Below are 24,054 nucleotides of genomic sequence, written 5' to 3' on the forward strand. Positions count from 1 at the left end.
CTTGATATAACATGGCTAAATAATGGTTGTTTGTTGGACGATTGTGTAAAACTATTTTACACTGTCAGGGCATATCAATTAAACTCTAAAAAAATATTCAAAGTAAAAGTATGAAAAGTAAAAAGAAAAAAAGTAAAGATGCAACTTTACACATGAGTGGGGTGGGTTTGATACTTTGATTGATAAAAAACAAAGAAACAAAGGTGTTTGATATCGTGTGGCACAAGTGGTAAATGTTTGAGTCTCTTAACAATTTGGTCTTGAGTTTGATCTTCGGACGGTGCGTATGAAAAAACATTTGTTGGGAGAGTTAAACCCCTTAGAAGAATTTCAGTTACCTCAAAAAATTAGTCTCACCAGTTGCGCGCAGAGGATAACTTTCGGTTAAAAAAAAGGTGTTTGATATTGTTTGGGGTTTTTTCCTTTCCAATCTCAGCATATTCTTTCTCTACACGTCTCCATTTATACTACTCTTCAAAGCATCTTTCGTAAGATCCTTTCTTTCCTTTTCTAATTCACTCTAAACCTTTCTATTTCTCTCTCTCTCACTGTTCCATCTCCTATAATTATTATAAGAGATCCTTCAAACTTTGAAGATCCCATGAATCGTTCCTTACCCTAACATTTCATCTTTATCTCTTCCCGATTTTGGCGCCAAAATCATGAAACTCGACAACTCCAACTCCAACGGCCAGATGTCTATCGCCGCCGACGTTACTCCGCCGAATAACTCCGACGATGCCGATGAGGCATTCGTTCCGCCGCTCAATTTCGCTATGGTTGATAACGGTATTTTCAGGTCTGGTTTTCCCGATTCTGCCAACTTCGGATTCTTGAAATCGCTTCGTCTCCGTTCCGTAATGTGAGAGTTCAATTTTTATTTTTCCTTTCTATTTTGTATTATTATTGTTTGGTGGAAGATTTGTATTGATGTTTGTTTTGGTGCAGATGTTTGTGCCCTGAACCCTATCCTGAAACGACTGCGGAGTTTTTGAAGGCCAGTGGAATAAGGCTTTATCAATTCGGTATCGATGGATGCAAGGTTTGTATCCAATTTTGTTGCAATTAATTAGAGTTACTTCATTCCAATGTGTTGATTTGAATACTTGCATAATGTTTTGGAAAATTGATACCAATTGGAAATTCAATTATGAGTGTGCATGTTCTTACAAGGTTTGTTTATGTAATATACCATGGAATGGAACTAAACTAAGTCACGTTGGATAAACAGCTTAATTATAAATATATAATTAACAAAAGATAAAGTGAAGTTGTCATCATATAAGCCATAGACTGTTCTCATAAGTTTGATCTTGTAAAGTTTGTGGAAATGAAATAGTTCCGCAAGCTATCTCAAAAAGTCTCACAAATGTTTATGTCGGTTGATAAACTCAAATAAATCAATCCTAGTAAACCCTAATTTCATTTAAAGTGCACTCTTTGATTTTAAAACATCAAACAACACTAATTGATAATAACTTTCCCTTGAACTGAAGAAAATATTAGTAGTTAGTAAAGTTGGCTTTGGTTATTTGAATTCATAGGGGAAAACCATTTGGTTACTTTTTGTTGTGTAATCTTTTGCGTCCATGTTTTCTATCCTGTCATAGAGCTATTTTAGAATAAGTATACATATTGTTCACCTCCGGTGAACCGCCGCGGAGTCTTGCCTCATTAAGATGTTTGGTACAAAATAGACCCTCTTTACCTCCACGCCAACAGTAACATCCATTTTAGATGTATAATAAAACTTGTACAAAACCCAAATTCGAGAGCTTTAAAGGTCAATACATGTCTGGTTTGACATAGCCTTAAGTTGCTATGATATAAATGAATTTGATATTTATGTATAGAGATCGTTTCAGCTTTGAGGGATGGTCTTTAGCTTATACCATTCCCACTACATGCAACTGACATTAGGTGAGAAAGCTGTGTTTTTTAAGTGCTGGTAGATCAATCTTTAGCAAGTGTATGAAGGTGTCTCCTATGTTGAATTTGCTCTTAACTTATTGCAACCATCAGTGATTATTCTACAGGCTTATATTCTTTATGACTTGTGAATCTCCCTCAACATTGAACAATAGCAACCCCCCTCCCCAAAAATTGCATTCTTCCGCCTGGATAGAAACAAGACATAATATGATATTTTAACTGATATCTGAGCATAGTTCTGCACACTGATTACACATAATGTGGACAGGAACCCTTTGTCAACATCCCAAATGATAAGATTCGCGAAGCTTTGAAAATAGTGCTCGGTATTACAAAATCTTGAACTTCACTACCTTAATAGCACAGTTTGTTCATGATATATTAACCAAATTGGCTTTTTTACTTTTTCTTTCTGTAGATGTTCGGAACCACCCCGTGCTGATTCATTGTAAACGAGGAAAGGTGTGCGCTTTGTTCTTTGAATATTTGTTTTTATTAATACTTTTGAATCATTAATCTCCAATAGTTGAGTGATTTTACAATGAACAGCACCGCACTGGTTGTCTTGTGGGATGCATAAGAAGACTGCAGAGATGGTGTCTATCATCTATTTTTGATGAGTACCAAAGGTTTGCAGGTGCGAAAGCCAGAGTGTCAGACCAGAGGTTCATCGAATTGTTTGATATTTCCAGTTTGAAGCACAACCCACTCTCCTTTTCGTGCTCAAAGAAATAGGAACTGAAATAACGGGTGCAACATTTAGAAGTTGATGCTTCCTCCCATGGAATGTTTCCATGATGAAGTGAAGTATAATGACTAGTCTTTAATCTTTTTACACTGAAAATTAGTGCACGATGAGTAGGATTTTTAAATAGATGTTCTACTTTGTTACTTATTATTTCCTTTCCTGTTTCAATGTTGGCTGTCCAATATACCAATTTACCATGCGGATTGAATAATGGTGCTGTTTTTTCTTCTATTCTGTATCCATTTAAGCTGAAAAAAAAAGCTCAGCAGCGCAGCTTCTGCGTTTATTTTCTAGACAGTTACTATGTGACAGCCTCTAAGGTGAAGTTTACAATTAGCATGTGATTCTAGAATTTTTTTTTAGGATAGTTGAATCAAGCAATTCCATCAAATCCTATTGTCATTTGAACTCTATTTATACTCCGGTTACATTCTTTTATATATCATTTAAGTGTTGGGGATTAATTTAATATTAATCATACACGCAAGAAATGCTAAAAAAAAATTGAAACTATAATCTCACTTTAGAAGCCAGATAAACAAAGGAGTATGTATATACTTCTAGGATTTATGACATGTTGATTTATCAATGATTATAAGAATTTCTAGATAGATGAATTATTAGATGAGCTTACTAATTCATTGATTGTAGTCTCTCAATAGTAATTCTGAAATGATAAGAATTCTCATGGAGCTTGGGTTCGAGGATTTGCTGGGAATATCGGTTTCTCAAACATACTTCATGCTGAGCTTTTGGCAATGTATCGTGGCCTAAACCTAGTTTGAGAACTGGACATAAAAGATATGATATGTTATTCTGACTCCAAAACAACCATTAATTTGATAGAGAAACCTATCAATGAATGGCGCCATTTTGCAGCAATCCTTCACAACATCAAAGATCTTCTCGCTAGGGACTGGCGAGTCACGGTGGTACATACTCTCCGGGAGGGTAACACATGCGCAGACTACTTAGCCAAGCTTGGCGCCCGAAATGTTGAAGCGTTCTTGCTGTTAGCTACTCCACCTGTTGGCATAAACCTGTTCCTTCTAGCTGATGCTAGTGGGACTTGGTTTACTAGATAGTTTCCCTTATTGTTTTGTTTTTCTTTTCTTTTTTCTCCCTTATTGTACAAAAAAAAATAGTAATTCTGAAATGCAACGAGAGACAGATGATGAGCACATGTTAGCTTGTTCTTCTCAACTGGTACTCCTTATGCCCTAAGAATTTTTCAGATGGGGAGATGTGGTATGTCTAGTATATTCATTGATTGTAGTCTCTCAATAGTAATTTTGAAACGCAAAGAGAGAGAGAGACAAATGTGAGCACATGTTAGCTTGTTGTTCTTCTCAACCGGTACTTCTTATGCCCTAAGAATTTTTCAGATGGGCGGATGTGGTATGTCCTGTATATTAGAACCATAGTCTATATATATAGTGTGATGTTCAATTAAACTTCTCATTATATTAAAATGAATCATCTTTCAACAATCTTTGTAATCTTAATTTTACTATCTACAACCCTCTACGTGTTTTCTCCAGCACCAATGTAAATTAGTTTTCCCCTACTTTACAACTTCGGCTTTGTTTGGATTGATGGAATCCAGCAGAATGGAGCGTAATGAAGTGATATGGAATGGGATTTCATTTGTTTGGACTTTTAAAATATGAATGGAATGAAGTGGAACATAATGGAATACATTCCATCTCATTCCATCATTGTTATTTTTCTTCTCTCCCAATTTGGGGTGTATGCAATCGAACAAATCCTTTTAATTACATAATTATCTTTTTACCCATGTATTTTATTTCACATCACGTAATATTTCTTTTTCCTCCCCATTACTTTTATTCATGTTTTTACTCAATTTTTCACTGTTTTTGCGTTGTTTTTGCCTTGAGTTATGTTCGTTTCCATTTTATGTGTACATACATGATACAAGCACAACTTGTCGTTCCCTTTCACCGGTTTCATGATTTGGATTAAATTATCCAATTGGTGATGTCCGGTCCTTCATTTTTGTTATGCATGAAACATAATTAATTGTAATCGAAGTTGTTTTGGGTTGAGGAATTATTTATAAATGATCTTTTGGTTTGATAATTGATTTTTTTTTGGTAATGGTTTGATAATTGATTTTGTGTATCCACTTCATTCCATTCTGTTCCACTCTATTTCATTGTGTTCCTTTCTACTTCGCTCCATTATGTTCATCAGAAACCTATGTAAAAAAAAAAACTTCATCAGAAGATAGTTTTGTGAATCAACTTCGATTTCTGCTTATGTTCAACTTAAACAACATTCATAGTTTTTTGAGCTTCTACATCATTCATAGTTTGATTAAGATAATCTTGAAGTTCATCCAGTGATGATTCATTTGCATACATAAAATCTTCTTAATTGCTATTCTAAACTGCATAGAGAACAAGCAACAATTGATTATATTTATTCTCGTTTTTCTAAAGAGAGTTCACATGACTTTCTATACCATGACTTTTTATTCCGAAGGTATTTTGGGTCATGGGATGAGTTGAAACTTAATATGCAGTTTCAAACACGAATACATTTTTATACAGCAACAAGTAATCAATAGGAGAGATCACCAAGCAACAATTAAACATATATGGCATGCCAAATAAGGAAAAGGCAATATTAGAAATGCAAACAGGTAAATTATAAAAGCGAGGATATGACAATTTGGCATCATATCTGTACATGGGTGTTGCATTCGAATATGACAATGGAAACATGATAACAAATGCCAAAACAATTAAATCAACTGTCTTTAAGTATCTTTAAGCATATTACAAAGCCAGATACTCTTTGACAAACAATAATGGAAAAAATAGTCTTAAACTATGAAGCACAGACATAGACACCAACACCAACACATGGACACCAATAAAAATTTGGAAAAATGACATAATTTAGTAAAATCACAAGTGTACACCAACACATGTCCAATACCAACACGCCTAATCTGAGGAGTGTCAGATGCTTCCTAGGTCTTAAAACTAATCTAATAATATGAATAACAAGTATGAACAGATATAAAGCCTCAGAATTGCAGAAAAGTATCAGCAAGGCATAAAAGCCATTCAGTCCCGAAAGATGGTAATTGGTGTATATGATATCATCATCGGCAATATCAATCTGTGTATACAAATCTTAATTACTATTACTGGAATAATCGAAACAATGTGTGTCTCATGGCCAGTCCCAAGAGGTAAAGGCAACAACGCTGCTCCACAAGGCAATGGAATATGAGACAACAACCAACGGAGGAATACTTTCCGAAGAAAGAAAACCATCAACGTCAATAAACATTTATATGCGACGTTTACTTGGAGTCATACAAACACAATTTCAGTTTGCCACCAATTCAAGTTAGGGATTTGGATTAAAATCCCCCGTCACAAACATATAAAATTAAACAATAAAGAAACACAAACAATTATAACAAAACTGATAAATTTAACAAACAAGTCTGCTTGGCATACTATCCTATTTATTTACCAACAAACTATCGTTCCAAATATACGATAAACAAATCATTCACTTCATTCATCCACTACAAAATACAACATTCTTCAAAACCACAAAAAAGTAGAAAAATTAAACCAAAAATAAACCATATCACACCCTAAACTACAAAATACCACATTGATCAAAAACCCCAAAATTGAAAAGATAATTGCTCCTCTTTCCTGTGTTACTCAGACACAGAAGCAATAGTGTCTTAGCAAGGCATAAAAGCCATTCAGTCCCGAAAAATAGATAAAGCCTCAGAATTGCAGAACAGTCTCAACAAGGCATAAAAGCCATTCAGTCCCGAAAGATGGTAATTTGTGTATATGATATCGTCATCGGCAATATATCTATCAATCACTGTTTCTATTATTATTATTTGATTAAATAAATAAAATGTTTGTCTCATGGCCAGTCCCAAATGGTAAAGGCAACAACGCTGCTCCACAAGGCAATGGAATATGAGACAACTACCAACGGAGGAATTCTCTCCGAAGAAACAAAACCATCGACGTCAGTAAACATTTATATGCGACGTTTACTTCGAGTCATACAAACACAATTTCAGTTTGCCCCAAATCAAGTTAGGGATTTGGATTAAAATCCCCCGTCACAAATCTATCAAACTGACATCAATTTAAATCGGTAAAAAGAGGTCAAAACAAAAACATTAAGATTAACCGGAAAAAAAAAAGTTAACGTGCATCAGTGTATGAATAGTGTCCGCAAAGATACATATGTATCTGGATTCAGTTCAAAGTGAAGAAATATTGATTTACACATCATATGCATTCGTCAAAAACAAAATTCGCTAAAAAAAAAAAAAGTAAAATTGAAAAACATGTAGACGAGAAACAATCGAAACGCCAATGAAAAATGACGAACGAAACGATGACTCGGCGTTGTTATACCTCAACGTTAAAACAATGGCAGAGACAGTTTATTAGCCTCTTAATCATTCAATTGGAAACAATTGAGGCATTTTTGTAGTAAAATTCAACACAAAATCTAATCTAATCTAACTTAAACTAAACTAATTTTGAAAACCTAAAAAGCCTAACATTGATTTGCATCGGCGCTGTTGGAAGTATTGTGAAGCGATGCAAGTTTGTATAGCATTGGGAGCAATTTATAAGACAAGCGTTAACCTAACCTAACCCGGCAATCGATACATGCGGACCAAAATACCCTATTATACCTAATGGGCCAACTAGTGTGACCCATTTCTATACTGGGCTTAAGATCCATTACTTGAATAAGTTTTTCATTTTATAAATATTTTAAATTTCATTTTTAGTCCTTGTTAATAACTTCAAATTTCACCAAAAATAAATAAAAAATAAATTTTAAGTTTTTTGTGGTGAAAAAATTATAAATTTTTTGTGTTCAATTGTGAATTTTTTTTAATAGTATTATAAATATAAATACAAAAACGAGTTCTAAAATGTGAATAATACCGTGAATTGACTTTAAAAGTATGCACAAAAAATTATGATGAAATTTGAAATATTTATAAGAACAAAAATTTTATTTATCCCTTATCATTATAGAATAAAAAAAAACCAAAAGTTATTGTATTTTTTTTGTTAATTATCTTTTCTCAATGAAATGAGAGTTTTTGTGTTTAAGAGTTCAGCTGAAAGTAAGTAGAGTTTAATTACAAATTATTCTATTCAAAGTTTTAGTTTGGAATCTCTCAAATGATTCATTATTTAATGAAATTCATCTCAATCACTTGGTTAAAGGTATTTTATTTGAAAAAAAATATTTTGACAACTTATTTCTCACATACATTTTACTTTCTATATTTTATACATATTTTAAAAAATCTTTTTTTTTTAAAAAAATTGATAATCAAATTACCAACGAATTAAATTTTTAATGTTCAAATATTATTAACAAAAGTCATGCGATGAGCAATCCAATCATCAAACCAAATATCCTTTATGGAAACATTGAATACTCAAATATCCTTTATGTGATCCGGATTTGTCGAGGTGAAGGTCTAGAAAACAACTTGCAAATTTTCCACTTACTACGAGAATTGAGAATGAGATAACCATGATCAAAAGGTATGTGAGTGATGATTGAATCTTTCAACTTTGTTGATGTGCACCGATAATTTATTCAAGTTTGGAACAAGTTCTACGAGTGGATTGTTGATGATTCTTGATTCTCCAACTAAGCTCGGTTACTCCTTAATCATAATAAGTGTTGCTTATCCTGTAGTTAATAGTTTTTCACTTACTATAAGAATGAAATAACTATAATCAGAGTTATCAAAAAAAAAAAAACTATAATCAGAAAGTCTCCACAAAAAAAAAAAAAAAAAAATAGAAAGTAGATGACTAATGATTGGATCTTTCAACTTTCAACTTTGTACATGTGCACCGATAATTAATCCAAGTTTATAACAAGTTCTACAAGTGAATTGTTGATAATTCTTGATGCTCAAACTAAACTTTGCTTACTGCTTACAACAATTAGAATGAGTGTTGCTTATCTCGCGACACGGCTAATAGTTTTTCGTTTTCTCTCTTTTATGTATTTTTTTGCTTTTCTCATGTAACATTTTTTTTTTAAAGAAAAATTGTTGCAAAGTGTGATGTAACACGATGAAAAATTGAAAATGAAGTCTACACTCTACTCTACTTCCGGTGATCCTCTATAGATTGATTATTACAAGCTCTCACAATCCTTTTCCTTGAGCAATAGCGTGCATCATGACTGATATGGGAAGTCAACACCGAGTTTCAAAGATTCATCAGATCGGACGGTCAAGGATTAAGAAATGTGCAAGGGACCCACCACATCTAATAACTACATGAAAACTAATCCAAATTTCTAGGGTTTCACTTGAAAAGATAGTTCCCAAAACCCAACAAGCACAAGCACTTGTACTAGTGAATAGTGATGACATATCCACTACTACCAAACTAACACCAACATCATTTTTCATTTCTTTTCTTCACTTCTTCTAGATTCTTCCATCCACACGCGCACTCCTTCATCTTCTCACCGGTAAGTGCAACCTTAAACACATCTATCTCCTCCTCGTACCTCGGATTCATCGATACTTAATTTTAGTACGCAAACATTTTTCATTTTTATTTTTATTTAGATTTAGACATAGATTTACATATAACTTAATTGTGTGTGAAAAAAAAGAAGTGAGAGTATGGGGAAATCAGGGGGTAGAAGAAAGAAGGGTGGTGCTGTTGTTGTTGACAACAATTCAGCTTCTGCACAAATTCCAAACGGTGGTGTTGAATTGGATTCTTCAATTTTTTTGAAAAAGGCACATGAAATGAAAGAAGAAGGAAATAGAAGATTTCAGAGTAAGGATTATGCTGGTGCTCTTGAAAACTATGAGAATGCTCTTCGATTGACACCGAAAACTCATCCTGATAGGGCTGTTTTTCATAGCAATAGGGCTGCTTGTTTGATGCAAATGAAACCTATTGATTATGAATCTGTTATTTCTGAGTGTACTTTGGCTCTTCAGGTTCAGCCTCAATTTGTTCGGGCTCTTCTTCGCAGGGCTCGAGCGTTTGAGGCTGTTGGTAAGTATGAATTGGCTGTGCAAGATGTGCAGTTGTTGTTGGCTTCTGATCCTAATCATAAGGATGCTTTGGATATTGCTCAGAGGTTGAGGGCTGCTTTTGGACATCGTCAGGAAGCTCAGCAGGATCTACACAGTCGACCTTCTCCTGCTGCACTTGGCGCTTCTGCTGTCCGTGGTGCTCCTATTGCTGGGTTAGGTCCGTGTTTGCCAGCACGGCCTGCGTCAAAGAAGGGAGCAAATTCTGCTGTTGGGTCGGTTGTTTCTCCTAATAGCAAGTTGGACAAGTCACAAAATGTTTTACTGCCAAATGAAAATGGTCCTGAGAACAAGACCCAGTTGCCAAAAGTTGTATCGAAGCCTTTTAACAACGGTTCTGCAGTGCAACCTAACTCGAAAAATGAGAACCAGAAGGATGTTTACAGGAAGGTTTCGGAGGTTGCAATTCGGTGTAGACCATTGAAACTTGTTTATGATCATGACATTAGGCTTGCCCAGATGCCGGTGAACTGCAGTTTCAGAGTACTGAGAGATGTAGTAAGCAAAAGATTTCCTTCATCCAATTCAGTTCTCATCAAGTACAAGGATGGTGATGGTGATTTGGTTACTATAACATCTACTGATGAACTCAGATTGGCAGAGTCTTTTGTTGATAGCCATCTGGTGAAGGAACCCGAATCAGATAAAAGTGATTCAATTTCGGTGCTGAGACTACATATTGTTGAAGTTAGTCCGGAGCAGGAGCCACCTTTGGAAGAAGAGGAAGAGAAACTTGTTGAGAATGAAGGGACCAAGGGAGATGAGACTGGATCTCATTCTTCCCTTGGTGATTCGGTCCCTGAAGTCACAGAAGTTACTGATGTTACAGAAGTTACTGAAGTTCCTGACACTGATGTTGATAAGACAATAAATACTGAAGTTCCTGATACTGATGTTGATAAGACAATAAAGAAGGATGCTTCAAAGGAAAAGACGGGTGCCACAGGAGAAAATGAATGCAAAGAAGTGGAGATGGATGATTGGTTGTTTGAATTTGCTCAGCTTTTCCGCTCACATGTTGGTATTGACCCAGATGCTCATATTGACTTGCATGAGCTTGGGATGGAGCTTTGTTCAGAGGCACTTGAAGAAACAGTAACAAGTGAGGAGGCTCAGGATCTATTTGACAAGGCTGCTTCAAAATTCCAGGAGGTGGCAGCTTTGGCATTCTTCAACTGGGGTAATGTTCACATGTGTGCTGCTAGGAAGCGGATTCCTCTAGACGAGTCAGCTGGGAAAGATGTAGTGGCCGAACAGCTTCAAGTGGCTTATGACTGGGTCAAAGAAAAGTATTCTTTGGCAAAAGAGAAATATGAGGAAGCACTCGTGATCAAACCAGATTTCTATGAGGGACTTTTGGCTCTGGGCCAGCAACAATTTGAAATGGCCAAGCTCCATTGGTCTTTTGCAATTGCTAAGAAGATAGATCTTACAAGCTGGGATCCAACGGAAACTCTTCAACTGTTTAACAGTGCGGAGGAGAAGATGAAATCTGCAACAAATATGTGGGAGAAGTTGGAGGAACAGAGAGCAAAGGAGCTAAAGGACCCAAATGCAACCAAGAAAGAAGAAGTATTGAGAAGAAGAAAGAAACAGGGAAGTGCTGCTGAAGGCGAGTCTTCTAGTGCTGGCGGCCAAGGTGAGATATCTGCCGAAGAAGCTGCTGAACAAGCAGTGGTCATGAGATCACAGATTCATCTCTTCTGGGGCAATATGCTTTTCGAAAAATCCCAAGTTGAATGCAAATTAGGAATGGATGGTTGGAAGAAAAATCTAGATGCTGCAACAGAGCGCTTTAAGCTTGCAGGAGCTTCTGAGACAGATATTTCGATGGTTCTTAAGAATCATTGCTCAAATGGAGATGCAAAAGGTGATGATAAAAAAGTCCAGAGCCCACAACCCAACAAGACTGATGAACTAGAGATCAATAAGGCCAATCAAGTATGAGATAAATTATGTGTGGCTGTGAAATCTCATTTGTTTCTTTTCAGTTGTGTCCTCAATGAACACTCTGGACAAGGAATATCCTTGGCATCAAGAGCTCAAAAGGAATGTCTGATTTTTTTTGGAAATGGAAATTGAAAACTCAGGGTACTTTATTTAACTAGATAGCTCTGCCCTTTTTTTCTTTTCTTTTTTCTCTGAAGCTCTTGGTGATCTGATGAAGGGAGATTTTTTTTAACATTATTTACAGTTATGAATTTCTGATGATCAATTTCAGTTGCTCAACCATTTTTGTCCCCTACTTTGTTCTTTGTACTGTTGCAATTCATTGAGGACTGTATACTTGTTCGACTCTTGTCATTTGCTTTGTTGGTCCTTACCAATATGCTGCATCTATTGTTGTTGTTTTTATTTATTACTAAGTTATAACTTACGTTTTCAATGGTTAAGTCATGCCTTGATGAATATGTTTCTTTCATAGACCCTGGTTAGAGTGTTTGAAGTGTCAGTTATATTAAAGCAAAACACTCAGAAAATTATTGTGATTGCCCTAGAAAGTAGAAAGTAAACAAAAAGTAGAAAAAATATACTGTGCAAAGTAAACAGAAGTATATGGATTCTTATATACTGAATCCAATTTTAATTGAGAAACTTGACCAATAATGGATGATGGATGGTTTCTATCATTGAGTTGCATAGGACAAGTTTCTTGGCTGTGATTGATTATTGTTTTGTGTGGTGAAGTGAATTTAGATAGGTCAGCATGAATGTCTTCCACGTTACACCATTAGATTACTTGCCATGCTGGTGTTTCTAAGTGAGAAAACAACGAGGCTGTCACAGATTTTTGCTTTCTCAAATAGCATGTTGTTTACTTATATAAGGTATTTTCCTATTTTAAGTTAGATCCATTTGAACAAAAAGCTAAAATAAATCTTGATACTTTTCAATGTCTGGTAGGTTTGTTTATCTTGTGCATGATAGCGAGTCTAGTGAGGAATCAACTAAAACACAAGTCAAAGGTGTCATCTTCTTCTGTTCTTGTAAACGTATTAAACTGAATTTCTGATTAATTTTAGCAGCTTTGACCTGGAACTAAGCATGTTTTAGTGATGAAATTGTGCTTTGGTCCTAATTGATCATTATGATTAGTTGAAATTGCTGATCATAAATTTGAGCAAACGATGGAACCATAGTCCATTGTTAATTCTATATAATCAATTATAATCACCTACTTTTTTCTACTCAAAGCCAACATAATGCTTTCTTACCAAATTTAGATTCTTAATATTTTTTTTTTTATAATGCACAATTAATTATGTTTAGTCGGCAGGTAATTATGTTTCACAATTAATTATGTTTAGTCGGCAGGTAATTATGTTTCCTCTTACTATTGCACAACATGATTATTCCAAACCATAATAAGCCAAAGATGAATTATGAAATCGTTTTTCTTGAAATGCAACAACACGACACAAACTATCAGATCAAGCTAATATTTTATTTTCCAACTATATATATTATATATTTATGCTACACATGCACATAGGTGCATTTGTACCAAATCAAAGAGACCAACAGCATTTAGTAACTTTAGTACATAAATAAACATACAGAATTAATATATAGAATGTTGTCATCACATTTTAGGTAGTTGTTGTGGGAATGTTGGATTCCATGGCCTTCATAGCTTCAAATCTTGGCTCTTTGGCTTGGAATTTGAGATCAGCATAGAGTTTCATGTAATCATCAAAGACAAATTTTGGATAGACTTGGCTTGTCTCATCTAATTCCTTCACCAAAGTTGGTGCTGGAAAGATAACCGCATCATTGCCTGGATTGTAAAATGAGGCTATGGACATTCTGTTACCATCTGTTTGAGCAATTACACGGTGCATCACACTCTTGTATTTCCCATTGCTAATCACCTGTTTTCGTCATAAACATCAAATAGTTCAACTAATGTTGCATAATAAGTTAGCATATTTTTAAATTGCGGCCGTAATATAAAGGATTTTGAGGCCTTCACAACGGCATCACAAACAAAATTTTGACCACATCAGCTGCATTTTTCCGCATGTTGCCATAATATAAAGATTGACATCGTAACTGCAACTTAAAACCATGCTACTAGGCATATTATTTTTTTTTATAAAATAAATGTGATGTGATTTGGGCGATGTTTTTATTACTGCATCAACTACATTTTGACTATGATTCTCCACAATATTTCAAACTGCAACCACAATTTAAAACCTATGTATATTTTGTATCATATATAAGTATATACCTCAAGTTGGTCACCAAGGTTGATGACAATAGAATGGTGCATTGGTGGGACATCAATCCATTGGCCATCTTTAAGGAGCTGAAGTCCACCAACCTTGTCATCTTGGAACAGTAAAATTATGCCACCAGCATCTGTGTGGGCTCTGAGTCCTTTGATAAGCTCTGGCTTAGGACAAGGAGGATAGTTGCTCACTTTGGTTCCAAAATTTGGTCCCTTGGACCCATGAAACACCTTCTTTAGATACCCTTTCTCTAGCCCAAGATTCTCACACAACAAGTCAAGAAGTAGCTCAGCTAGTTTCTCCAATTCCATTGCAAACTCCTTCATTACATTCCTAAAATCAATAACACAAAATTATATGCGATCAAACACACAAAATATATTTATGTAAATCATGTTTTTAAATTGAGGCCTGCAACCATAACTGCAGCCGCAATATAAAGGAATTTGAAATCTGCACGATAGTCGATAGCATCGTCCAAATTTACACACAATATAAAGGTTATAGTTCTAACGTGGCCACAATTTAAAACCATGACGCGGATAACATGTATATATAGAGCATAATGACCTATAATGATCATCAAGATCAGGGATCTCTGATATGTTAGAGTTAGGAAGGTGGCGCAAAAAGAAAGTGCTCTCCCAATCCAAGTCATTGATTTCAGACTGAGGAAACTCTAGACCTTTGCTTGCTACCATTTCTTTGAACCTTTGCTCCATAAGCTTCTTGTAGTTTTCTTTTGTCAGCTTCTCAACTGTGTCCATCAACTCTATGGATATCCCATGGTTCACCAACTTCATCAAAAACCACAGAAAATCCACAAATAAGTAACATAAATATGCAGGGGAAATTAGTCTTTTAAAGGAAAGTTAAGTTCTAATTAGTATATTTTGCATAGCTAAGTTCTGAATTCGATCCCAGAAACAAACATTTGTCTATAAAGAAAAAGTACTAATTAGTATGCATATATATGAGGCCAGCATAGCATTATAGAGTACCTCAAAGAAACCCCAATTTTCACAAGCATCTTTTATGATCTCCATGGTTGATGCTTTCTCTTCAGTGTTAAGATTCTTCATGTCAACTACTGGAAACTTCTCCATTTGCTTCTTTTCTTCTGTTTTTCTTTCTCTCTTTGATAGGCTGTGACTGTATGACTATTTTCTGAGTGTTGTTGTTTGGGTGCAATTTATAGGCCTTTGGCTTCAAGTGAGAGTGCCTATGAAATGAAAAAATATATATTATTCAATGATGAACACGCTGGAATTAATTTAATATTAATTATATAATAAGACATGCTAAACAACCATTAAACCTATAATCTCACTTTAATGCAAAGCGAAATAAACATACGAGCGTGTGTGTATATAAAATAAGATTTACGATATGATAATTTATCAAAGATCAATATTAGGAATACTTGATAAAAGAATCCATTAGATGAACTAAGTGTCGGTGTGACACACAATATTCTTGAAACACAAAGAAGGGAATATCGGATGACGAACACACGCTGACTTGTGTTTCTTCCTCAACATGGACTTTTTATGCCTTTATTTAAGACTCTTCTAATAGAGAGAATAGTCGATACGCGGTGTGTCCGGTATATTGGGGACCGTAGCCTATATATAGTGTGATGACCTAATAGAGTTTCAATTATTCCCAAATGACTCATCTTGACATCCACTCATATTGAGTCTATATTAATTAATCAAATATTTAATTAATTACTCCCTCCGTCCCAAAACTTTAGTCCTTTTAGAATTTTGCACGGAGATTAAGAAATGATAAAGATTGATAAGTTAAGTCATTTTTACCCTTACTTTATTAAGAACGAGAAAATATATTTAATTAATGTTTTAGCTTTAGTAAGGGTAGAAATAGTAAAATATCACTATTTGTGCATTGGTTTCTTAAAAGGACTAAAGATTTGGGACAAAATTAAAAAGGTAAAAGGGCCAAAAATTTGGGACAGAAGGAGTATCCAATTAGAAATCTAATTAGCCTTATTGCTTAATTTGACTACTAATCAATTAAGGCTCTTTAGTAATAAATAACTAATATAATTAATAAAAATATTTGCCTGTATTATTTTATAATAAAATATTTCAACAAAACATTCTGATATACATTTTATTTGGATTTATATCGGTAGAAAATATTTAAGTCGAAAATAACCTGAGTTATAGTGGATGACTAAGGTGTGTAATAAGGTTAAAATGTTTACTGTTAATTTTGAAGGGGATCTCATTGATAAGTATCTTAGAATTAATTAATGAAAGAATATAAAGATAAACTAAGCATGTGTTTGTTTTGGTGATAAACAAAAAGTACGACGCACATTGCTTTAGAAGCTACAGTTTATAGTTTGTGGAAATCACAATGAAATGTGCAAATATGCTTAATTGGATAGTAAAGTTTTAATCTCACAAAAAAGAAAGGAAAAATTGGGAAGAAAAAATAGAAAGTTGGGCGGTTAAATAGTTCAACTATTTGTGCCATTGAGCTTTGCTAAGTTGGTAGAAACATCGCACTATATGTGCAGGCAGGCACGGATCTACTCAAAGAGAAATGGGGGCAATTGACCCCACTCCCCTAATTATTTTTTAACTAACAAGTGCACATTTTTATGGATTGCCCCCACTTCAAATATTTGGTTGTCCCCACACAGCTCACTAATAATATTTGTTAGAAGTATTTTTAAGTTCTAATAAGTATATAATTGTTAAGGAGATGTTGCTAAATTAGTGTGTTGTTTGGTCCTTAAGGACAACAATTGAATTTAAATAAATTGGTTCTATGAAATTTATTCTAACTATAATATATATAATATAATTTAAATATAAAATGATATACGACACTCAAAATATGAATACATATGAGAAATCATATTTCTTAGATGCTAAGGTGTCTTATATTTTTAGATATATGATTCTAAAAAATTTGTATTCGATCTTCAAAAATATTTGCTTAAATAAAACAATGTCATCATTTTAACGATGCATTTATATATAAATCATTTTGACCCCACTAATTAAAATTTCTAGATCCGTCTCTGTGTGCAGGAGTCTGAGTTCGAACCCGAGACACTCCATTTATTCTAGCCACTAGGCTACTTGACAAACAAAAATAGTTCAACTATTTTGAACCAAGGATAAAAAGAGTTGAAAGAGTTACAAACAAAAATAGTTCAACTATTTTGAACCAAGGATAAAAAGAGTTGAAAGAGTTAAAAATTCGATATTTTTATTACAAATAAATACAGATAAGTAATATGTCAATATTGTTTTTTTTATAAGCTAATATATATGTTATTTTTCGGTTTTGAAAAATCGACACGGTTCAATACGCTCTCTTTAAAATGTTTCACGACACTACCCAAATTGTATATCGTTAACTACTTGTAGAAAACAGGCAAAAAATCACCTAAAATAAAATTAATATATCACCAAGCCCGACCAAGCCAACCGGACGGCGGTGGCGTGCGCGCACATGATATTCAGCATGGTATGCCTCATTTACAAAACTGGGTACCCCTTGGAGCATACTCCAAGTAGTGACCATGCATCTTGTATATAAAGACTACTAAAGTGAGTGTCCTAACCAATATTAGACTCAATGTGAACTTTTTTCAAATTCACTCGAACTCTAGTTCTATAGTTATGTTTATTTCATACCAAGTTCTTCTACAAGTCGTTAACTTGTTCCAACAATATTGTTGATTTTATTTTTTGAAAAGAGCAAATCTAATCTCAAAATTTAAAAAGATAGCAGGCAATTGTGCAGTTAGTGTTTGTGTGTTCACATCTTGATGGACCACTTAATACCAGTATTTTGTGAATGAGAATGTGACTATGATAATAATATCCTAAAGGTTTGAGTCATATTCGTTTTTGGTAGGAAATGGGACCCTATTTTGGTGACTCTTCACCTTCTATTTGTTTATTAGGAAAACTAAACCAATTACCCTACATCCAGAGGTGGCTGCTATCTTATTCATTTTTATTTTTCTTGATATTTTCTTTTTATTTTGTTCAAAGATGTATTTAGCATACATACATAATTTGAACATTCACAATATAAACCTTGATGGTAATTGTAAAATTGATCAATGATCTCATTCTAATATAGTTCATTAAATTTTGTAATGTACAAAGATTTTGATTCATGTTCATTGAATCGTTTAATGGTTATTCTCTGTTAGTGTAAATTAATTTTAGGCTTAAATATGCAAAAGGTCCCTGCACTTACGCGTCATTTGAGTTTTAATCCCTGCATTTTAAAATCCTTTCATTTTGCCACTGCACTTTCATTTTACTTTAAAAATGGTCCCTCAACCCATTTTTTGTTGAAGTGACACATTTTTTTATGATGTGTCAATTTTATTTTACTTTTAAAAAATTACTTATTTAAGGGTATTTTGATCGATTCACTGCAAAATTAAATTAGTCATCAACTCTAAAGTCCAGTCAACAGTGACAGATCAGCAAAAATGTGTCATTTCAACAACAAAAAAAGGTTCGGGGACCATTTTTAAAGTAAAATGAAAGTACAGTGGCAAAATGAAATGTTTTTAAAATGCAGGGACTAAAACTCAAATGACTCGTAAGTACAGGGACCTTATGCATATTTAACCCTTAATTTTATACTAATATTCAATAAAAATCAAATATCTTGCCATTTCATTGATTAAAATGGAGTGCAGTGAAGTGATTTGCAGAATGTATGATTACTATTAGATGACAATATTTTACACTACGTATCCTATTTTTCTTGTAACTCTAACTTTAATCGTATTCACCTTTGCAACTGTGGGGTGCCGTAGTAATTTCTGTTTTTCATCTGGTCCTTGGCCCACTATCTTAACGATAACAACTACTGCGGGAGCCCAACTTAAAAGATATGGCGTTGGATTTGGACCTCTTTGGTATACCACCCCCACGTTTATCAAATATTGTTGAGATTGACTCTTCTCCATAATTTGTTGATCGGAAGAAACTCTTCTCCATAATTTGTAGGAACTATCGTGTTTTTTTCTTCTATAAATAACTTATTGGTAGTGTATTTTTTCTATTTTGATCAACACGGAAGACACAAGAGCAATCAACAATGTTGTTATGTACTCGGGCCTCCAATGCTACTAGGGAGTTACTTTTGTCGCCCTACTGGTTACTCAAACATTGTCCGCTACTTAAGTAGCGGACAACATATTTTTCTCAAAAATTCTGATTTTTACATATCCCCTACTTAAATAGCAGATGTGTAAAAGTAGGGCGCACGAGTAACCAATATGGTGGCAAAAGTAGCTCCCATGCTACTATTATGACCATCTTGAAACCCAAACCAATTTGATTTCATTGAAAATGAAATCCAAAAAATTCTTGCCACAAATATAATAGGTACATTATTAATTTTATAAATAAAATTGTCATCTATTGTAAAAAAAAAAAGGCACACTAAGTTAGACAATTCTTTTCACTTTGGTGGCTTTAGCAGTTTAGCTTCTAATCCAAAGCGAGTTTTCATATACTAACTCCTGAATTTAAGATTTACAAAACACACACTAGTCATCATCATATTCCTATGATTCTTTTAAAGGCAACCCCGCGCCTCATTTATTTGAAAGTTTTGCAACTCAATTTTAACTAACAGAGTGTAATCAATACTACATTAGTCTAAATCTAAATTAAAACAAAGTCATTAGGATTGATATAGTGATGAGATATTTGAGTAGTTGAAGTACTAGGTTCGATCCTCATTGCCAACATTGTAAACAAAAAAAATAATTAAAATAGCCCCTTCTAAAAATTAATACTCCTTTCTGTCAAGAAAAAAAATTACTATCTCCAACCAAATTTATAAATATCATCATTTTCAAACTATTTTTTTTAATTCTTGGTTATTCTTTTATAATCCTGCGACTGAACTCTGAATTATCGAATTTAATTCCTAAAAACTAGATGGCCGATGCCAAAATACAAGACTTCTTTTACCTTCATCCTATTTCTTTATTTAATAAAAAGCTTTGCTTAGGTCCCCACCACTACTGACTAGCCCACTACTCTATTTTTTTTTTGTTTTATCACCGGTATTCGGTACACAAAACGGCCTATTCTAGTTTATGGTCGGTTTTAGCATCATTTTGTTTTGGCTTAATTAATAAAATGGTCCCTTAAAGATATTTTTGGTTTCATATTGGTCCCTTAAAGAAAAAAAGGTCTAAATAGGTCCTTTAAAGAAAAAAAGGTCCGAATAGGTCCCTTAAAGACATATCCGTTAATCAGTTTGGTCCTATTTAGACCTCTTTTTAGGGATCAAACTGATTACCGGAGATGTCTTTAAGGGACCTATTCGGACTTTTTTTTCTTTAAGGGACCTATTTGGACCTTTTTTTCTTTAAGGGACCAATCTGAAACAAAAAATATCTTTAAGGGACCATTTTATTAATTAAGCCTTTTGTTTTTTGGTAAATGACATTAAGTTGTTTCAATCTCCGTTCGATTATAGTGATGCGGGGATCGAATCATAATCCTCTTATCAAATCTAGTGTCAATCATCACTAAATCAACTGACGATCTGTCCAACTACTATAACTTAACCTAAGATAATGACAAAATCTTCCAAAAGGAAAATATTATACTATTATTGATTGATTCTATTATTAGTAGTAATGCTAATCATAAAATTCAAGCGACAACAAAATTCAAGAAATTAAAACTACACTACCATGTTATTAGTATTAGTATTACACCTAAAATAAAATGAAAAATTACCAGAGCTTCTTTTCTTACTAACAACAAAAAAAATAGAGGATCCAAGAAAGTTGGTAATGAATTTCAGAAAATGTCGAGAATCTCGAGAATAGAACGATTACAAAGGGGACAATTTCCTCGATTCAACCACAATTCCCTTGAACACACTCTACAAAAAGTGTGTCCACACGGTATGAACGCTGCACCTTTCTTCCTTCCCATGCACACGCAACACACCGTATCATTCCCCTCCACTGTAGTACTCTCATTTTCAACTTCCTTTTCTTCCAACAGTTTCATCAACGAAACTCTCCACGGCGTCCCTCCTTCTCCGCCACTCGCCTCCTCCGATCCCCTCATCTGACGCTCCGCCGCCAACGCCGTCGCTAGATTCATTCCAGAACCAGACGATCCCGGGTTCACACATTCCGGTTCAACCGGGTTCAGATCTTGAACCTGTTCCGTAGCTTCTCTTTCTCTCTCGTGCCTGATAATTGGACGGAAAACCCAGGTGGCTCCACAACAACCCATTCCGATGAATCTGAACCGTTCTTTAAGACTACGCCTTCTCGATGTTCCTAAATCTACGCCGTCCATTTGTTCCGTTAATAAACCGAGAATTGTTCTTGATTCTCTTTGAGGACGTAGCGATTCCTGCAATATGAGACCGAGTTGACTCATATCGACCCGGTCGGTTAGAAGTTGCAAATTAAGAAACGGATCAGAGAATAAATAGAAATGAAATTAAAATAGTTGTTTCATTTGGACACTCTTTTGTTCAAATTGGGAAAGTTTTTTGGAAGTAAGATAAAGATAAAACTGAAGTGATAAGAATAAGAAAGGAAGTGAAATAAAAAGGAACGAACGACAATTTAGAAGAGAGATTGAGATTTGAGAGAGAAAGAGAGACAAAGAAAGTTATGAGGAAACGGTTGAGAGTGCATTTATTGGATTTGAATTCCCATGCAATAATTGACGGTCCGATCTAAAATGACTACTATTACCTCTATCCCTAAATGAGTAAATACAATGATTTTGTTACACAAATTAAGAAATTCTAGTGAGCTTATTTAAGTTGATAGAAAAACATTATATTTTATGTGTAGGGTTGAAGTTTTAACTCTGATCATCCCTTCGTCAAAAAAAAAAAAAAAAATTCACCTTATGTTATGGATGTCGAGGCTATTTGACAAAATAAAAAAGAAAATTAATAGTAATAACAAATTTATTGATAGTAAATAGTAGTATTATTTATATTTACAAGTTTATTTTTTTAAGCAACGAGTAATACTTTAACTTTAAACTGTCATAGCTGGTGGTCTAGTCATATGTTTTGTCTGGGTCTTGTGTAGTTTTATTTATGAATTTTGTATATTGACTTTCTTGTAACCTTTTTTAGTCTCTCTTGTCACGTCTTGTGCTGATGAGATTTCTTTGTTTTTTAATATATATCTATCTCATTTTACCTTCTTAAAAAAAATTATTTTTTGAAAGGGATAATTTAATATTTATTATAATGTGTAGAAAAATTGGAAAAATAATTAGGGGTATGTAAGTAAAAAATAATAATAAATGTAATTGAAAGATGATATTATAAAAAGGGACAATAATTTTATTTCTTCAATATTTGGGAACAAATACAATAGGAGAATGAATTCTCTCAATTGTAAAAAATAATTGAGAGAATAATGTGTAATCTAAACCATCCATATTGTAAAAAGAAGATAAAGTTGGAGTTTGAAAAGAAAAAAAAAAAAAAAAAAAGAGATATGTTAATTAAGGCCTGAGATGATATTGATCTCTTATAATTTAACTAAGGTTATGGTCTGATTTATGTCTTATGCATGTAACAGTGTTAAAACTTTTCAGGAAAATTTTCCACTTATCTAAATCCACAAGATTCGAGAGATTCGGAAAATAAAACATTTTCTTACGCCGTCCATTAATTAAGGCCCTAAGCTACAACTGTGAACTTGGTGTTATCCAAAATGCCTTTAAATAGTTCACTTGTGTGCTCTAAATTTTCTCCATGAGGACAAAGCCAAAATGCCTTACAATAATATGCACTTTCCGGTGTTGACCACTTCACTTTATTTGCACTTGGGTCCCCCTTCCTTCATTAATTATTTCTGCATTCTTTTATTTTATTAGGCTTAGTCCCTGCACTTGTATCATATTTTGGTATTGGTCCTTACACTTTATTTTGTTTGGTTTTGGTCTTTGCACTTTAAAAAATATTTACTTTAGGTCCTACCGTTAGCCAACTTTTAAAAAAAACATGAACAATAATCGAGTGCCATGTGGCCCAATCATTTCATGCCATGTGACACTGTAAAAGGATTATTTTTTATATTCAATTAAATAAAATAATTAAATTGATTATGTTTATTACATTATATCGGGAAAGTACTTCATAGTATCGGAGAAGTATCAGAAATTAATATTATTATTATCTAATTTCTGTTACACTTCATAATATCAGAGTATCAGACGAGTATCAGTATCGAGTACGTATCAGACACGATACTTCACCATTTTTAGAGTATCGGGGCTTCACAGCATAAGACATATCTTTTTTTTTTTACATAAAGCATGACCCGCTAGTTATTATAATTATTATTTGAGAAAAAAAAAATGCACTGACAGTGTAAAATAATTTTACACTGTCAACCAATACTAATCATGTTTTTCGCCACATCACCCTACTAAACCCCACTTTCTTAATATGATGTGGAAGAATGATTCATTCTTATTGGTTGTTAGTGTAAAATTAATTTACACTGACGGTGCGTATTTTTTAAACTCTTATTTTTACATAAATTTGCATAATAAACACAGACAGACGCAAAACACGCTCTAGTTGACCGTTAGTAGAGCTGGGTATGCGGGCTAGCCCGCCCCGTTTAACCCGCCCCGCATAAGCCCGCATATTAAACGGGGCGAACAAGCCCGTCATCAAATATAAACGAGTTTTAAAATTAAGTCCGAGTTCGGTCCGCGTAAGCTCGCGGGTTAAACGGTTAACCCGCGGACTATTACAAAAAAAAACTTTTTTCAAAAAAATAAACAAAATTAGTAAAATATTGATATAATAAAAGCTAAAAATAAATATATTATTAATAATTTTATGTTATAACTTGAACTAACAAATAAAAATAAATAAAGTTTGTGATATATTATTGAGTTTATCTATCTTCTCTTTGAAAATAATGCAACTAAAATCAAATTCAACTCGTTTTTATCATAATTATTTCT

General features: G+C 33.8%; 4 protein-coding genes and 3 non-coding genes across 7 annotated transcripts; 2 read left to right on the forward strand and 5 right to left on the reverse strand.

Annotated features, from left to right (window-relative positions):
• The first annotated feature begins 475 nt into the window (after positions 1–475).
• Positions 476–2,977, forward strand: LOC123910240 (probable tyrosine-protein phosphatase DSP4). Its single transcript, XM_045961328.1, has 5 exons — positions 476–862; positions 949–1,042; positions 2,201–2,258; positions 2,351–2,394; positions 2,482–2,977. Exons 1-5 carry the CDS (start codon positions 663–665, stop codon positions 2,665–2,667), a joined length of 582 nt encoding a protein of 193 aa, XP_045817284.1. The 5' UTR covers positions 476–662; the 3' UTR covers positions 2,668–2,977.
• Positions 2,978–5,733: 2,756 nt separating this feature from the next.
• Positions 5,734–5,826, reverse strand: LOC123911982. Its single transcript, XR_006810837.1, has one exon. It is a non-coding gene; the product is annotated as a small nucleolar RNA SNORD96 family (small nucleolar RNA).
• Positions 5,827–6,460: 634 nt separating this feature from the next.
• LOC123911985 lies at positions 6,461–6,553 on the reverse strand. Its single transcript, XR_006810840.1, has one exon. It is a non-coding gene; the product is annotated as a small nucleolar RNA SNORD96 family (small nucleolar RNA).
• Positions 6,554–7,049: 496 nt separating this feature from the next.
• LOC123912046 lies at positions 7,050–7,171 on the reverse strand. The gene has a single exon (XR_006810906.1). It is a non-coding gene; the product is annotated as a small nucleolar RNA snoR111 (small nucleolar RNA).
• Positions 7,172–8,859: 1,688 nt separating this feature from the next.
• On the forward strand, positions 8,860–12,202 carry LOC123907332 (protein CLMP1). The gene has a single exon (XM_045957543.1). The coding sequence runs from the start codon at positions 9,387–9,389 to the stop codon at positions 11,754–11,756; it is 2,370 nt and encodes a 789-aa protein (XP_045813499.1). The 5' UTR covers positions 8,860–9,386; the 3' UTR covers positions 11,757–12,202.
• A 1,024-nt stretch (positions 12,203–13,226) lies between these two features.
• On the reverse strand, positions 13,227–15,254 carry LOC123908213 (1-aminocyclopropane-1-carboxylate oxidase-like). The gene is made up of 4 exons (XM_045958781.1): positions 15,046–15,254; positions 14,615–14,841; positions 14,044–14,377; positions 13,227–13,681 (listed from the first exon to the last, which is right to left on the reverse strand). The coding sequence occupies exons 1-4, from the start codon at positions 15,148–15,150 to the stop codon at positions 13,400–13,402; spliced, it is 948 nt and encodes a 315-aa protein (XP_045814737.1). The 5' UTR covers positions 15,151–15,254; the 3' UTR covers positions 13,227–13,399.
• A 5,550-nt stretch (positions 15,255–20,804) lies between these two features.
• Positions 20,805–21,757, reverse strand: LOC123908602 (death-associated inhibitor of apoptosis 1-like). Its single transcript, XM_045959288.1, has one exon. The coding sequence runs from the start codon at positions 21,478–21,480 to the stop codon at positions 20,884–20,886; it is 597 nt and encodes a 198-aa protein (XP_045815244.1). The 5' UTR covers positions 21,481–21,757; the 3' UTR covers positions 20,805–20,883.
• Between the last annotated feature and the right edge of the window lie 2,297 nt (positions 21,758–24,054).

This window comes from Trifolium pratense, linkage group LG2, assembly GCF_020283565.1.
Source record: "Trifolium pratense cultivar HEN17-A07 linkage group LG2, ARS_RC_1.1, whole genome shotgun sequence".
Taxonomy (NCBI): domain Eukaryota; kingdom Viridiplantae; phylum Streptophyta; class Magnoliopsida; order Fabales; family Fabaceae; genus Trifolium; species Trifolium pratense.